This window comes from Lasioglossum baleicum, chromosome 11 (genome assembly GCF_051020765.1).
Source record: "Lasioglossum baleicum chromosome 11, iyLasBale1, whole genome shotgun sequence".
NCBI classification, from domain to species: Eukaryota; Metazoa; Arthropoda; class Insecta; order Hymenoptera; family Halictidae; genus Lasioglossum; species Lasioglossum baleicum.
The window spans coordinates 9,122,369-9,138,521 of NC_134939.1; the positions used below are offsets into that span (position 1 = coordinate 9,122,369).

Below are 16,153 nucleotides of genomic sequence, written 5' to 3' on the forward strand. Positions count from 1 at the left end.
ATATGCGGAACGTAATGTAGAAAGTTCTGCCACCAATAATATTCATTCAGTCTTCGAGATGAAACTTTCGCAACTGTTCGTCTCGAGATATTCGTCGGAACTGTCTTCCCAACGGATTTCCAATCCCGGGTCCGAACCACAGCGGTCCCAAATTGCGGAAATCTGGTCGAAACCTCAAAACGTACCTTGGTTAATTCGAATATCAATATTCCAAGATTTTAGGGGTCACTGATCACAAATCAATCTTCGGAATATCTTGAAATAACCTGATTGGTAAAACTTTAATTCAAGCCGTCCTTTTTGGTATGTATGATGAGTAGACCGTAGATCTTTATGCAAAATAAAAATATTCAGCATTGATTGTTAGAGGCGGAGATAAAATAAAAATTGATTTCATCCCTTACTGATTTTGTCGTATTGAAAACAACATTAGTTTTCTTAAAATTTTTTCATCCTTTACTGGTTTATATCTCACCCAGCTAATTTCTTCGTAAATGCATAAAAATCGTAGCATGTAAGCATGAGCACATGAGAGACATATTAAGTTGCGAAAATGAGGGACATTTTTGAGATTTGGACTACGTTTGGGCACCTGGAGAGCAAGCTTTGGTGGTTGGTAGTAAAAGTGTCGAAGCTTCATGGGCCAAGATGGAAATCTGTGGGATGTCGGGCTGTTGCGATTGGTCGGGGGAGCGGGAACAGTGATCGATGAGATCCTTGGGAGCGATCGGTCCTCAGGCGTTCTCCGAAGGATCGTTGATTTCGGCTGACAACGCCGACAAACACGTCACCACGGTGCCAGATAAGAGGCGACGCCGGCGTGTGGATCGGCGAGTAGCTCGTTAAAACATGATAACTCCATCTACATGTAAATCTAATAGAGTAGACAGCACCACGAGGACATCAAACCACCGTTAACCACCATCTACACCGGCAACCAGCAAGACGACGCGGCAGCGGGCACCTTAAGCTACCTAGCAAAGCCACGACCTTAACCGTCAGCGCGTACGTCACCGCTAAATTCTCCTGTAATAAGATCTAATCCCGAAGGATGTCTGCGTTTCTCCCCATTGCCAAGAGTACCTTGCCAGCGTCTGTGACAAGATTCCTGCCGGCGTGAAAGCCGACCGTTCCGCTTAGAACGAATGCGGTTAATTATGTCTACTCGTACATACAAGCATAGATGGCTTAATAGGATTTCGCGGAGCCTCGTGGCTTGCAGATCTCATCCGAGACGCCCGGGAGACCTTGCCGATAGTATTTTAACTCTTTTCATGATAATTGGCTGGCCGCTTTTAACTCGAATTTTACAGTGCTCGCGACCCTGTTGCCAAACAGCTTTCCTCATTTTCGGACGACTTTTCGCTAATTTGCACTTATAACTACGGAATTTTATGAAAAGAAACTTTGTCCCAAAAGTTAGTAATATGCTGAAGTGGCCTTGAAGATTAATCTGTAAAATTTACTAGCGAATCAAGAATTAATTTGAACACATATTTCGCCATGAAATATATTATAAATATTGGGTAATTTTATGTTTCAGTTCCAATCGCCGAAATCAGTGGTGTTCTGGGTGACAAAGTGAAGCTTCCCTGTGACATTCGTTCCTACGACAACGACGGAGTCAGCATGGTCTTATGGTACAAAGGAATAAACGGGGAACCAATCTACAGGTAAGCAAGTGCACACATTGTGCTTAGTTAATATCTACGGTAAAGGTTCGATCTAAGAAAAACCCTCGTACAGTTCAACTATTTTTCTGTGATCTCGTCGACCAGCTCCTGTCACTGCCGTTTCTCGTCGGTACACTTTTTTTAAAAAATTATTTATTTACAGGTCGCATCAACATCAAGGTCATTAGCGACCACAAGAATTATAACCTGTAAATTACTTTAGATCCTTATACTTAGAACTAATTACAAGTACATTGTGGAAAGATCAATTAGCAGCTAATGTGTATAATGATTACAGGGTATGGTACATATTGATGGATTTTAGAAATGTTATGTGACTTGGTTGATATTCTTATTAACATTGAGGCATTCACTTAATTTGCTAGGGATAGCCAAGCGACGTCTTTGGAAGGAGAAAAGCGGACAGTGCAGTATGAGATGTTCAATCGAAAGTAGGGTATTACATCGCGTACACATGGGAGAGGGATCTTTCAAAATTCTGTATAAGTGAGTTAGGTTAGTATGGCCTATATGAAGTCGTGTGAGAACTACCTGATCTCTTCTGTTAGCAACTTGGGGGCATTCATTATTTAGGAGGTCTTGTCTTACCAAGAATAGATTAGAGCGAGGGGAACTAGTCCATCTTGCATTCCATTCAACTCTAATTTCTCTTTTAATTTGTTTTATCATATCTCTGTGCAAAAAAGAGCAGTCTGTAGGCATTTCTTTAGAGGCCTCTTTGGCCGCGGCATCAGCTGTTTCGTTGCCCGATATCCCTACGTGAGAGGGATCCAAGAAAAGATGATTTCTCTGTTGTTGATTTGACCCACGATTAAGGCATTGAAGATGTGAATGATAATAGGGTCTTGCTTTTCTGGGTAGGATAGACTCTCTAGTACACTGGCGGAATCGGTGAATATTATAAAGTTGGAGTCTTGAGAAGAGATAATGGATTGAACAACTCGTAATATGGCGTAGGCTTCACAGAAAAAAAACAGAGGAGAAGTTAAGGAGTTTAAATAATTTACGACAATTTTTTAGGGAATATAACAGAACATCCACATCCCTCGTTAGATTTGAAGCCATCTGTAAAAATATGGGTATGATCAGGGTATTTTTGGGTAACCTCGTGGAAGATATTTTGGAATATAATAGGGTTAGTGAGTCGGTACATTTTTGCCACGTAAAAATATGCTAAAAGGTAACACGGCTGACAAATCGATAATCAAGTCGTCGACCGTCGCCAATCACTTTGCAAATCAGTCGCAATCGGCCGTCGTGCAGTTTATAGGGGTGAAAATGAGGATCACGGGCTGCGCAGACCCGTTGACAGCTGTGACACATCTTGAGGTTTATGACACGTCGATCGTTATTGGGTTGGGAACCAGGACACGAGACGCGAACGTGTTTGCCAAAAATAGTAGTAATAAATCAACCTCCAGATAAACTGTAATCGACAGCCTTGCCACTAGTAAAAAATCGAAAAAGTATCAAAAATGATCGTCAATCATTAGACCGCGGATCTTCATGCAAAACAAAATATTTCTGTATCGGTTGCAAGAGGCGCGAGCTAAATAGTAATTAATTTTTTGTTTAAAATGAAATAGAAATCTTTAAAAAATTGTTATTACCACGCTGTCGTTGTTGTTGTATGCGTCAAATCTTGTAATCGAATTTTCGCTTTTACTTATAGTCACTAATGTCTAAAAAAATTATTTTCTCCTTTTTGGTGCATTTTAATATAAGCGTGGTTTTTAAAAAGTTTTTGTTTTTATATAATATATATATTTTTTAATAAAAGAGTAAGGAGAAAGTAGGTATAGGATGGCTTAGGAACGTTCCGCACGTTTCTGAAAGGCTTTAAAACGCAAATCTGACCTCGCCACGCAGAATTCGCGAGTTAATAAACTTTCTGATTAACTCCGTTAACAGCATTGTCTTATGCAAGCAGTTGCTAAATTATTTCGGCCTCGTGCACCTTGCATCAGAGGCTAACAAGCCCAATGATTCCGCATACTAATACCGAAAGACTGGTGTCTGAGGAGGTATACGCGTTAAAGTAAATTTCCAGCCATCGTCTTGCGCGCGCTATAATCCCCAGTCTTCTACATCCCCTGAATTCATCAGATCCCCTGGAAACGAGCCTCGGTACAAAGGCAACGTACCGGTGCCAGCTACCATCTAAAATTTCCGCGAAACCCGATAATCCAGGAATATAAATTACTTCGTGGGAAATAAAAAGACGAGGAGAGAGCGAGCGCGTAGGTGCTGGGCGGTCCAGAAATTCCTCGCGTTATTTTCCGCGGTGATCTTCATATGCCTCCTGACTCGCCGATTCGCTTCCGCGACCCGTGAAATTTTGCATATAGAATGGTCCCTGTCCCCCGTGAACCCCCGCGTCTAAGGAATCGAGAAGGAACACCAGCCAAAGTCATGGGTTGGGAAGAGACGGTGGGTGGTCGTGAGCCCGTAGTCGACCGGTCTGCTCATATTTAAGAAATGTAATAAAGTGTAAGATATGTTCGGGGGTGGCGATGCATCGTCTCCGGATCCTGGTCTTCGCTATCATCCCTTCGCCATGGTGGCGTAGGGACAGGCTGAATCACACGGCCCGAGCATATAGGCTCTCTACTACTGCAAAGTAGTTTAATCCTCGCCACCGAGAGGCGAAACTCGAAATTTAAAGGCGGAGCTCCACTATCCTCCCTAGACTACTTGCTGATCGAACTCTAAAATAGTCATCACCGTGGATCTTTATGCAAAATAATAATTGTTTGCATTCATTCCAAGACGTAGGAACTAAACAGGGATTTATTTCTCGTACAAAAGACATTATTTATTAATGTTAATGCCGTTGAACGTACAAAATTGTTCAACAGATGTACTAAATAATTTTGATCTACTCAAAACAATAATTTGGCAGATCTATATAAAATTGTTGTCTGTTTTGAAAGCAGTTATTAGTTAAAATTTCACTGAAACAGATTTTTCACGATGTTAACAATCCACTGAAACCATTGATTATTAAATAATACTTTAAATGATGAACTGCTGGTGCAGCAGTTCAAAATCTTTATGCAGCCACTTAATATTCAAATAATTAAAACGAAATTCGCTATCAGACAATCATGTTCTCGACGTCCGAACATCCTGCATTAAATCAATGCAGCAGCAGAATAACCATAAAAATTTGGAGGAGGCCGAGCTAATGGGGTAAAACGAAAGCACGAGAAGGACTCGCAGAGAAGTAGTCTGCTCGTTGTTATCATCGGCAGAGCGTAATGCTTGATAAACGAGAATAATGTTTTTACTAATCCAACAAAACGAAAACACGGCTCTGGCTCCGAGCAGACGAGAGCGAGCGATAAGGTGTACGAGGATGTTTTCCACGTAAATTTCCTCTCTGTACATCATAAAACTTTAAACGAATTATGATATTATAATTTTGTATGCCGGACGCGGACTGGATTTACGGAGATGTTAACCATTTTTAAAGTCGCCCTCTCCTGTTCTCGTCTCGGTAGCCTCACTTCCACTTAATCTGATTTGTAATCTCATTACGCCGATTTATTCGGCTACTTGAACGCGTTTCGCTCTAACCAGTCTCCCCGCTCATTCAATTCTCTTGATTACAGGCTCGTCTCCTTCATTTCCTTGCACGACCCATCTTCCTTCGTCTTTTTCTTCCACCGAACCGCCTTCTTATCTGTGCCTTTCTCCCTCGACCTTTCTATGAAATTTTCTGTAATATTTTCGTTACTTCTAAATAGCACCCCTCGATTGCTATTAAGGGACATCGTTTCGCAGAATTGAATCCGTCCAATTCCGTTCTCTCATTTAAATCGCATGCATTATACCGAGACCCGACTCTCCCGCGTTAATAGTCGCCATTCTTAAACGGGCAAAAATTAAAGACTGCACCGTGTTTTCAAATAGAAATCATTAGAGATTCGGAACTTCGGTCACTGCAGTCTTCAAATTTCGATATCTAATTAATTTGAGATTTTACTAGATTGGACCTTGAAGCATTTAGTTTTCTTTCAGAATTCGAGTACTATTATTGGATTTCTTCACCACATTGTTAAGAATATTTTTGAATTTCATTTATAGTTTTAAACTATAACAATGAAGATATCATCAAATCACGAAAAAAGTCTGCCATTAACGTTAATTATATTTCTTGGGAAAATGTTTATTCTTCAAACATATTTCCACTACTCCAGCGAAGATATTAATAGGAATAATCAATCAGGATGTACGAGAAACGAATTAGTTGGAACGAGAAAGGCTGACCTTATTAGTAAACTGCGGACGTCTATGCAAATGCAGCGAAATTATACGACTTCGGTCGCTAATTCGTAGAGAAGAAAATTATTTAAATTTTCTTATTTAAATTTATGATAAACTCGACCGTACCGTGATTTCCTGCGCGATAATGCGCTCCCCGTCCTACTGCCATTAGAAAGTTGATTCAATTTCGAATCAAGCAATCGCGAAATTGTCTTCTGCTGCTCGGAACTTCGGCATGAACCGATCGTTGGCAAGCTTCAACTTCTTCAAGAATTTCAGGTCCACATTGAAGTCAAGGAAATGACTATTTGCGTAATCGAGCGAGAGTTCGATGGACCTTCTGGAGTTATTCATGATGCTGATCGATATCATATCCTCGAATACAGGTCAATTGCAAATGTACACACCCGAAACGATGGCTAAACTGAAAGTTGAGTGGACACAACAATTCCCGCAAATAAATGAAACAAAATTACAGAAATATGAACACACTACACAGATCCTTCTCGATCAGACAAATCAATCCCAGAGAATTCTGACGGATCCACGAACACGTCTGGCAGCATCAGCAGAATGGCCAAGCGGTCTCGTAGGATCGGCTCGCTAATAAAACCGGCAGGCTCGTGAATCACTTTGATTTCCATGCGGCCGGTGCTTGTTCAAGCTGCGATTCTTCTTTGGAAAATCTGGGCGAATGAGATGGGTGATCGATGCCTCTACGCGAGGCGGGCCGATTCGGTTCGACCGGGGTTGAATCCCGAGCTTCAGGTGCGGCGAAACTGGAAGTCGGGAAGACCGATACCCTGAAAATCGGTCGGCAACGTTATCGCTCGAGCCGTTATATCTACGGATCGTTTTATCCGACGGGATAGCTCGTGATTTTCTGGTGTGCGAGGGGAGGGGACTCCTGTGCACGGTGCACACTGTGTATAGAAGAGGTGGTTTGCAGCTGTGTGACTAGAGACGGCCCAAAGGGCGGCTAGCCCCGAGCTAGGCAGCCATACGGACGTCCGGACGGCAGCGGCACGTCACGGAAGCGCTTTCCTCGTCTGCTGGAAGTGCGAAGTGGAAGAATTAAATCGTATTTCAACGTCAATGCCGCGGAAGCAGGCAGCAGAGTGGGATAGCTTTGGGAATACTCAGTCACGAGCGGAAATCCGAACTCTCGTGCAGTCGTGGAACGCAATTTAACTTTTAGTCGCTCGTGAGGAACCGTCGGCTTCCATACTCAGTCTCCTACGGGTTCTCTCTTCTTTCACGTTCCCTATCCCTCTATCCTCCTCTTCTATCCTGCCCGCCTTGCGTCGCTGTTCTAAACCCTCCGGTTTTACTCCTCCATCCTCTTTCTATCTCCGCAAGACATCCGTCTCTACCCCACGAGAACCTTCTGTTTCCCGTTCGCCGGTCCTCGGATGCTTAATATGCAATCACGCGCGGTGCATGGCTCCCCTGGTTGCTCCCGATGCATGTATGCTTTCTCTCCTTCTCCCTTCTTCTCTCTCCCTCTGTTTGTGTGTATGTGTGTGTGTGTCTCGCCATGTGCCCTGTCGAATTACAAGTCGGCCACGCTTCTTCCCGCGCGGATCTATCGTGACGTGATTAAAAGCCTTAGATCATGCGTGCCGGAGACCCGCGTCGACGTCAAGGACTAGTCGATGGGATATCATATGGGACGCAGTAATGGGATCGTGAATCCGATATGAACTCATGAATACCAATCGATCCGATATACCTACAATTATTTGCATACGCATTAGAAGAATACCTGTTTCGTGTGATGGCCTTAAGTTTGTCGCGAATGCATCGCTTGGAAAGCTGGCTTCTTTAAGGTGGGATCTCCTTTGCGCGTCTGGACGCAGCGTTTTGTTATCCCAGCGCCTTTTGTACTCCATTTCTCATACTCCATCAGAACTGCGTCTACAACAAGAAACAATATTGTATTATCCTTTCGAGTAATATTCTAGAGTATTCTTGTCAATCGTGGCTTCCGGAATGTTGCAATTTACTGACACATGCGTATCTGCGTTCAAGCAAGCATGTACCGGGTGACGCAAATCCCTTACAATAGGATAATTACACGCGAAAACGGACACTTTTTGGAGTAAAATTTGGATTTTGTACAAATTTAAATATGTTGTAGTCCTCAATGACCTATGAACGAATCTCAGAGGATTTGTCGGTATCTTAAAAGGATTTTTCCATTAAATTGCAAGACTAGAACTGACAAACCGATAAAAATGAGTTTTTAGGAGCTTATAGTGAAAACACAAGAGTATCCACTCAAAATGTTGTTATTTGAAAAAAATGTTTTTTTCACCATTTAATTGCAATTGCTTTAAACAAATGCCGTGTTTTCATAGTGGGTCACTTTTTAAAAAATTGAAAAAAATGGGGATATAGCCTCAAGTATCTCCTTTACGGATCTCTTTTTAAAAAGATGGACATTTGAAAATTGACGAAATTAAAATTATTTGAAGTGAACGCCGCACCGCTATATACAATCTCGGATGGCCGAAGAACACAGTGGGTTGGATCGTAACATTTTACTATAACTCTTCAACCATAAGAGATATCGGGATGAAATTTCCACTAAAATTCATTAAAAATTTATTCCTGTCTACATTATTAGAGAAAAATGTGTTTTTTTTTTAACTTGCGGAACTTATTTCTTTTTAATTGTAGATTATTTTGCAGGGTATTCCATGTATGTGCTTTTTTAAAGTCTTAAAAATTTTATTAAAATTCATTAAAAAATTATTCCTACCTACTGATAATTATCGTAATAAATACATTTTTTGTAATAATTTTTTAATTAATTCTTTAAATTTTGTTTTAATTGTTGTTGTAAATCGATCGGCGCACGTGTTTGAGTTTGGGCGATGCTATTTCGCTTTTCTTTGCGAGTGAAAAACAAGGAAAGACATACTAAATCGCACCATAGGAACGTAAACTTGTACGTCCAGAGGCACAGCAGAGGACTACAACGAATGGATAACAAAGCGCTGCGTGCAGACGCGCAAAGGAGATTCCACCTTTACGGGGATTACTGCCATGAATATATGAGAGATAGAGGACAATGGAGATTAGTCTTATTAAACCATTAGCGTAATGCAATAAGGACATTAATGTTAATACAACTTCTTTCTTCTAGTATAAAATATATATTTAAAAAAAATGTGAAATTGTAAATAGAACAGAATTCGTTGATGTGAAATGTAGGCTAAAAATGAAGTATTACGCTTCAGCAGTACAATTTCCGAGGAGCGTTTGAGTGTGAGGAAAATGGTGGCTGCATAGGAAAGAATGAAAGTGGCAGGGAATTGATGACTTTAAAAGTCTGCAAATTGCGTTCCAAGTCCTCGAGAGCGTCTATTACATAAACCAGGACTTTTCTAGCACGGCTAAAATGTCCGGGCCACCAAATGTAGGAAGATATATTCCGAGTCTGCAGTTCTGGCATCGTGTTATGCTTTAACAGGGCCCTTATCAAGATTGTAGAGAGAATCGTTGAGAAGTTGATGGAGCTCAAGTAAGCATGTTCTCAAGTTTGCACGTGACATCAACTAAAGTTTACATTGCGAGACGTCCGGAAAGGGAGTTGTCAACTTCATCTGTTAGATCTTTGGGATTACAAGTGCCAGTTTCATGAAAATATACGCCACGCTCCTCCAAGAATTTCGCTATTAATGGGACGTTTTGTTGGAAACGTTTCCGCTTTCTAGAAACTTCCGCGTATCGTGCTGTGTTTATCAGATTGTATTTAAATAACGATACGATAAAAATGACACACGGTGTTAATGGATTTTATGTCTTCGCCGCGGGTACGAGCCGGCGGCTGTTAATTAACGATTTACAACATCTGTGTGTATAATTATAGAACCGATACACGGATAATTAATTTAACACGGCTTATTCGTGGTCTCCATAAATTAGACCAGTTTTTCATCGTAACTACATATTAATTATGACTGCGGCGCAATGTGCGATCAATTAGACTGGCCCGGGCACGATTACGGTGTATGAAGGAGAAGGAGAACGCACAGCAATTATGATTAATTAAATGTACTCATCGAGGCGATACACTTCTAGACAGAGAAACTCTTCTGCATTAACATATCTAACTTTAAAACACTTTTTTACCTTTTAAGATCTAATGAATAATTACAATTGATAATTACAACAAATCTCGTTTTACACGACAATCCCGCGCCTTGTATAAAGGGCGTATGGTTATCGTACCTATATTTCTAATTATTTTGGGGTCGGTAAAATAAAGTGTATAACAAATGGTTTCAGCTTCGATGTCCGGAGTGGGCGACAGTTCAGCAGCGCTCGCCTTTGGTCGTCGCCGACGGCGCTGGGACCAAGAGCTTTTTTTATCACAGCATCGAATCCCGCTCACCTCAGCATCGATGGATTGGAGCTTAAAGACGAAGGGATCTATCGGTGCCGAGTGGACTTCAAGAATTCGCCGACGAGGAAGCAAAAGATGAATCTGACTGTTATAGGTGAGCCGGTCGAATCTATTATTCATTACGTCCAATGAATTATATTCAACTTTTTCATCTACCCCCGATGACGGTGCATAAATAACGACGTTTAAATTTACACTTCGCAGAAACGGCGGGTTAATAAAAAATGTATTTCTCCGGCGAAGAGTTTTACTGAATGGAAAATAATTTTCGCGCCCTTTGTGGAGAAGCGCGGGCGCTTCACACGCTATGTTGATATTACGTGAATTATATTCAAAAAGAAGCGAATGAAACGCTAATACTTTCGGGCTGCGTCGCGCAATGACGCCGGAATCACGATCAAAAATCATGTTTCAAAGTTAATCTATTAAATTTTTATATTTATGCGAAAATGAACATTAACGACATAAACTGTAATTGGCTTTAATACAACACCGAATTCTCGTCTAAGCTCCAGCCTCACTAATTCTCATTAGTAGGTTTCATAAATCTCAAGCTTGCTCAATAAATACATCAATTTATCCTAATATGAATTATAGCATTAGCTTGAAGAAAACTCTTACGAAGTTCGCAAAGTTTGTTTATAAGTCGGCGTACATTTTGCTGAATAATTTACTACGTCTCTACAACTTCCTTAGTCTATCGTAACTTTCTTAATCCGTGAGCGTATACTCGGTAGCAAAAGTTTGTAAACACTAGCCGAATCTGTGCTACGTAAGACAAATAAATATTCTGCATATTTTGTCGAGAATTAGGAACTTCGTTGTCGAAATTGAACGGAGTTCGAAAAATGTTACAGAATAAATATGTTTTTGTCTATCGATCGTATTTATTGGTAAATCTTTAAATGTTACAGAATGTTATTTTCTGAATAAATTCGGTGATTAAACATTTTCGCGTTAAACACAGCTAGCACTTGGCTCAAGTATCGAAAAATCGTATCGCTAATGAAACGAAAATAAAAGTAAATGGACGTTCGCACCACGCGGAACGAAGTATCAGCAATTTGAGCCAGACAGTCGGCCCAGGATGGATTTCGCACCTACCGGGGGCATTCGCATCTGCAGCGCGTGCTTCCCGCGATTTTCTTGTAACTCCGGCGACACAGAAAAACAATTTCGCGCGTATCACCCTAAATCCGTCATCGTTTTTCAGTGTTATCTGTCGGTGCGCTCGCGCGTAACTGGCGGGATCGTCGCGGCGCGGCGCGGCCTGAAAAGAGTATTCAGCGACTGGTAAATCATTCACACCAGCGGAATTCAATTGGCTCTAATCAATCTTTCACGTGTAAATCACACAGCATCGGTAGTGGCTCGCGCACACATAGATCACCCTATTCTCGTCCAGCAGACAAATAATCAATCCGCATTTCCGCTGATTCAATCATGCATGCTGTTCGCACAGTGCCTCCGTCGAAGCCAGTGATACTGGACGCGACGACGAGGAATATCTCAAGGATAGAGGAGCTCTACAACGAGGGAAGTGACGTGAACCTGATTTGCGAGGTACAAGGTGGCAGGCCGCCCCCGAACCTGACGTGGTACCTCGAGAACACCGTGATAGACGAGTCCTACCACTACAAACCCGAGTCAGGCCTGACGGTTAACCGCTTGTCTTTCCCTAAAGTTGGCCGGCAACACCTCAAGGATCGGTTGATCTGTGAAGCCAGCAACACCAACTTGGTGCAGCCGCAGACGAGGCTGGTCATCCTAAACGTGAACCGTAAGTGTTCCCCATCTTTTCCCAATTTGATACCATTACAACAATGTTGCCTAACGCGAGAAGGCTTTTTTAAAATTTATCATAGATTCTATATAAATAGAAAAAAATTTCAAGACTTTGCATTTATACCTTCTAAATTTTTTATTAACACAATATAGTTACAATTTTCAATTCTGACAGCAAATACCAATCACATTTTTATTGATCCCTTGTCGTACCATTTTCTTTACAGTTACAGCGATTATCCCGAAAAATGGTGTAGAACTTGAATGCTTAAATATTGATTGCAAACGAATCAAATTTTATTTCATCTAAAAGAAAGAAAATTCATATTTGTTAGACTTTGTCAAAATCTTCAAAATACGGCAAGGGGTTAAGCAGTTGTTCAGAGTTTAATAATAACTATACCACTCCACCTGCACAGCCGCTTGATTCGTCTGAATTTCAATCGATCACTGTCAAGCACTGATACATGTAATCTTGATGTACATATGAGAGATCGTGAGAATAAATAAAGTTCAACGGTCGCGTAGCAAATTATGCGTAGGAAACATGACATCAGTATCGCAAAATAGAAAGCATTCCTGTAACACACAGAGCGTTTCTTGTAATCGCTGGTTCTCTTGGGGAGTTTCGCAATAAAATTATGCAGAAACCAGTTGCTCTCGTCTCGGATTAACGTACGGGTCACATTCTAAGCGAGGCTTACGCGCATGACTCGCGACAGACAGTTTGATTTTGTATGGTTTCAGCCGCGTGCCTAAGTATGCGCGGCATCGGCAAAGACCTGTTACGAGAGCTTGTGCGTTGGAAATTTATGTCTGGCCGGTGGCTCGCCAATATTCCCATGACAGCGTAAAATGTCCATACGGCGGAAAAGTAATTTCTGTGTGTCAATTAATGGGAATTTTACGTCCCCTCACTCGTTTGATATGTGTTTAATGATCGAACTTCTGGCGTTAATGAATCGCGGCAAAAGTAGGTAATCGAAAGGATATCCTTCTGCAGCATGAGACCGAGATTTCAATCTCGCATGTTTTACCTACTGCAGTGACCAATAAAGTTGCGGCATTCCTTAAGAATTCAGTTTTCTTTTTATATTTGGATGCATTGCAGGCGTTGTAGCAATACTAAAAATTCTTCCATTCGTTCCTCTTATTCCATTTGTTGCCGATGCAAATTTTCAAAAGCTATAAACGAGAAATTTTAGTCGGATTTAATATATTCATCCATTTCTTAGTCAGAGATGACTGTTTCACATTGAAATATTTTTGGAGGTTGATATATAGTACATTCTACCACGAAAAGTTTTTCCGTGCGACCATAAATAACAGAGATATTCCGGATGTTTCCATTTAACTGTTCCACCCAGTATAATCGTCGCACCAAGTGACATATTCTGCGCAATAATTGAAATGGATTACTTGAATCCATCAGCCTGGCTTGCCCATAAGCTGGACATTTAATGTCGTTTAGGGTTGGATAGCAACCCATGAAGTACTTCAGGCATTAGCCTATACCCCCAATTTCGAGATTCAGCCAATTTAGAATTACACCGTCACTTTTTGGTTAGCTTATATCCAGTTAGGGTGTTTAACCATTTCGCAACAGTGGCTGGATTTAATTTAATATCCTATAAAATGTGTACAAAACGCATCTACTAAATGACTGATATGTACAAAATTGGATTTCTTTATAATCTTTGCAATAAATGCAAAATAAAAATGTCTCAAACCGGCTATTCAATCGGTGTCTCAATTTTATTGTTATTTCATGCCTCACATTTAGACATTGCTGGTAAATATGAACAGTTGCACTCCAAGCAACCGAATTCAATTAGTCGACTGGGTCTGTGCGTTCAGTTAATTGTGCAATCTGCGGGTCAAAGGTAGCGACTTTCTATAAATGCGATCGCGCGAACAAATTTTCGCTCCACTTACAACTAATCTGTGGGGAAGCGTGCAAAGGGCTGGCTCACTTCGAAATAACATTCCCCCGTGCAACCGGGTCTACTCGCGCACGTCTCACGAATCGGTCGGGTCTGGGAGTTATCGTTATATCTCCCATCGCGGTTAAACAATTCTCCACGACGATTTCGCGGCCGAGGGAACGGGTCACGTAGCTGGTGAACGCCTTTTCACGTGGTCCTGACGGGACAAGGTGTTCACGCGCTGAACCTATTAGTCGTCTGCTCGGAGATCGCTCGTTGAAGATAACGGTAGCGTCTCTCGCAAGACGGATCAGTGGATCGCGTGTCCCCTGGCCACCAGTGTGCCATGTTCCTCGAGGAGTTGTTGCGTGGTTGTTCCATGTTCCAGCACCGTTGTCGGTCGATAGAAACCGACCAGGCGGACGTGTGTTGGGCTACGTGTATTCTTTGCCGGCATGTGTGTGCGCATACACGTTTGCCAGCAGCGCCAGGTACTCGAAGAATCTGCGACTGTAAGCGTGCTGGGCGTGTCTAGGTGTTTAGAAGGTGTTCGCCGTGTCGTGAGGTCGTGTAAAGACTCGCTGGGGGATGTTCGATTCGCAAGGACCCCACCGGTTCCAGCTGCAAGACAACCCCTTCGAAACCATTCACGCCGGAAACTATTCGAATCGGGCGATAACGATAATGTAAACACGCGTAAAACCATTACCGACCCGAGGCGCTATTCGAGAGGTGTTCACTCGCGGTTCGCCGACCCGCAGATACTCACGCACTGTGTTTAGGCTCGGCGCAGGATTAGGGGCTTGCGGAGCGACGTGTTCGAGCGAGAGGGCGATCATGAATTGACCGAGTTCGAATAGAAGGCACTTGCCCGTGGAAATTCATGTAAGAATAGAGTTACCATCTAGAATCTAGAAAATTGCGAACGGCATGGAAACCCCGGACTTTTCTGTCTGAAACCCGGACATTTTTAACTACTTTTTAAGTTAGATATAAGTTGGAATGGGGTAAGTCCGCCCTCGTTTTCGCAAAATTCGATGTGTATTGAAACTGATGTATTTTCAGTCTGGTATGTAAAAACTTAACGTTCTTGGTATCAAACTCTTGCCACAGTTATTACAGATGAATTAGTATTATGTAGTAGTATATATTTTGTATATTGTACAAAGTGTCAACTAGGACACACTTCCCCCGAAAATGGGGCAAGTACGTCTCTGAGAGTTAAAAATGTTTTCGAACCTTATTTCAAGTGCTACGGGCAAGAAAAGAATTATTAACAAGTCTGCTGTAAAATGCTTCTTATAGTATTAAATTATATTGTTTAGTTTTATAGTTATCCATTTTTAAACAAACATGTACTTTTATGCTGAAATATGAAAGGGGATACAGTGATATTACAACAAAGTTTATAAAACTGCTTTCGAACCTTGTTTCAAGTGCTACGGGGAAAGAAAAGAATTATTATCAAGCCTCCTACAAAATACTTTTTATTGCATTAAATATATTGTTTAGTTTTATAGTTACCCATACAGTACGGACATACCCCACCGTAATAGTACTATTATTAATACCGTAATATTTACGGGGCCAGATCATCTCAGTGTTTTTCTCAATAAATTTAAAAAAATACAATAAAAACGGTTTATTTGATGTGAACCTACATCAATATTTGTTGTACTTACCAAAAATAACAACACAGAATATATTAATAACTTGTAAACTATTGCACGTTCAGAGTAACCTCAAAGTTGTACGTGTACTTCGCACGTGACTGTTTGGACCTTTATTCTTGGGCGACATCTATGTAGAATAGTTTATACTAACTTATACTACATATAATAAATACAAGCTAGAGAAATTTCGTTCATATTATAATAAAAATAATCAATTAACGGACTTGCCCCGTAGACGGACTTACCCCACTCCACTTTAATACCATAAAGAAATATTCCGGACGAAAAATTCGGGCAAAAAATATATATTTATTACGATAATTATCAGTAGATGGGAATAATTTTTCAATGTATTATAGTGCAAATTTTATCCCGATATCTCGTATGGTTCGA

The 16,153-nt window shown here is 41.2% G+C and overlaps 1 protein-coding gene across 1 annotated transcript in view; it reads left to right on the forward strand.

Annotated features, from left to right (window-relative positions):
* Window positions 1–16,153, forward strand: part of LOC143213748 (neural cell adhesion molecule 2) — a 187,521-nt gene that overhangs the window by 111,966 nt on the left and 59,402 nt on the right. The window contains exons 2-4 of the mRNA XM_076433882.1: window positions 1,544–1,673; window positions 10,260–10,471; window positions 11,840–12,157. Coding sequence (XP_076289997.1) covers window positions 1,544–1,673; window positions 10,260–10,471; window positions 11,840–12,157 — 660 coding nt within the window. The remainder of the gene's footprint in view (window positions 1–1,543; window positions 1,674–10,259; window positions 10,472–11,839; window positions 12,158–16,153) is intronic.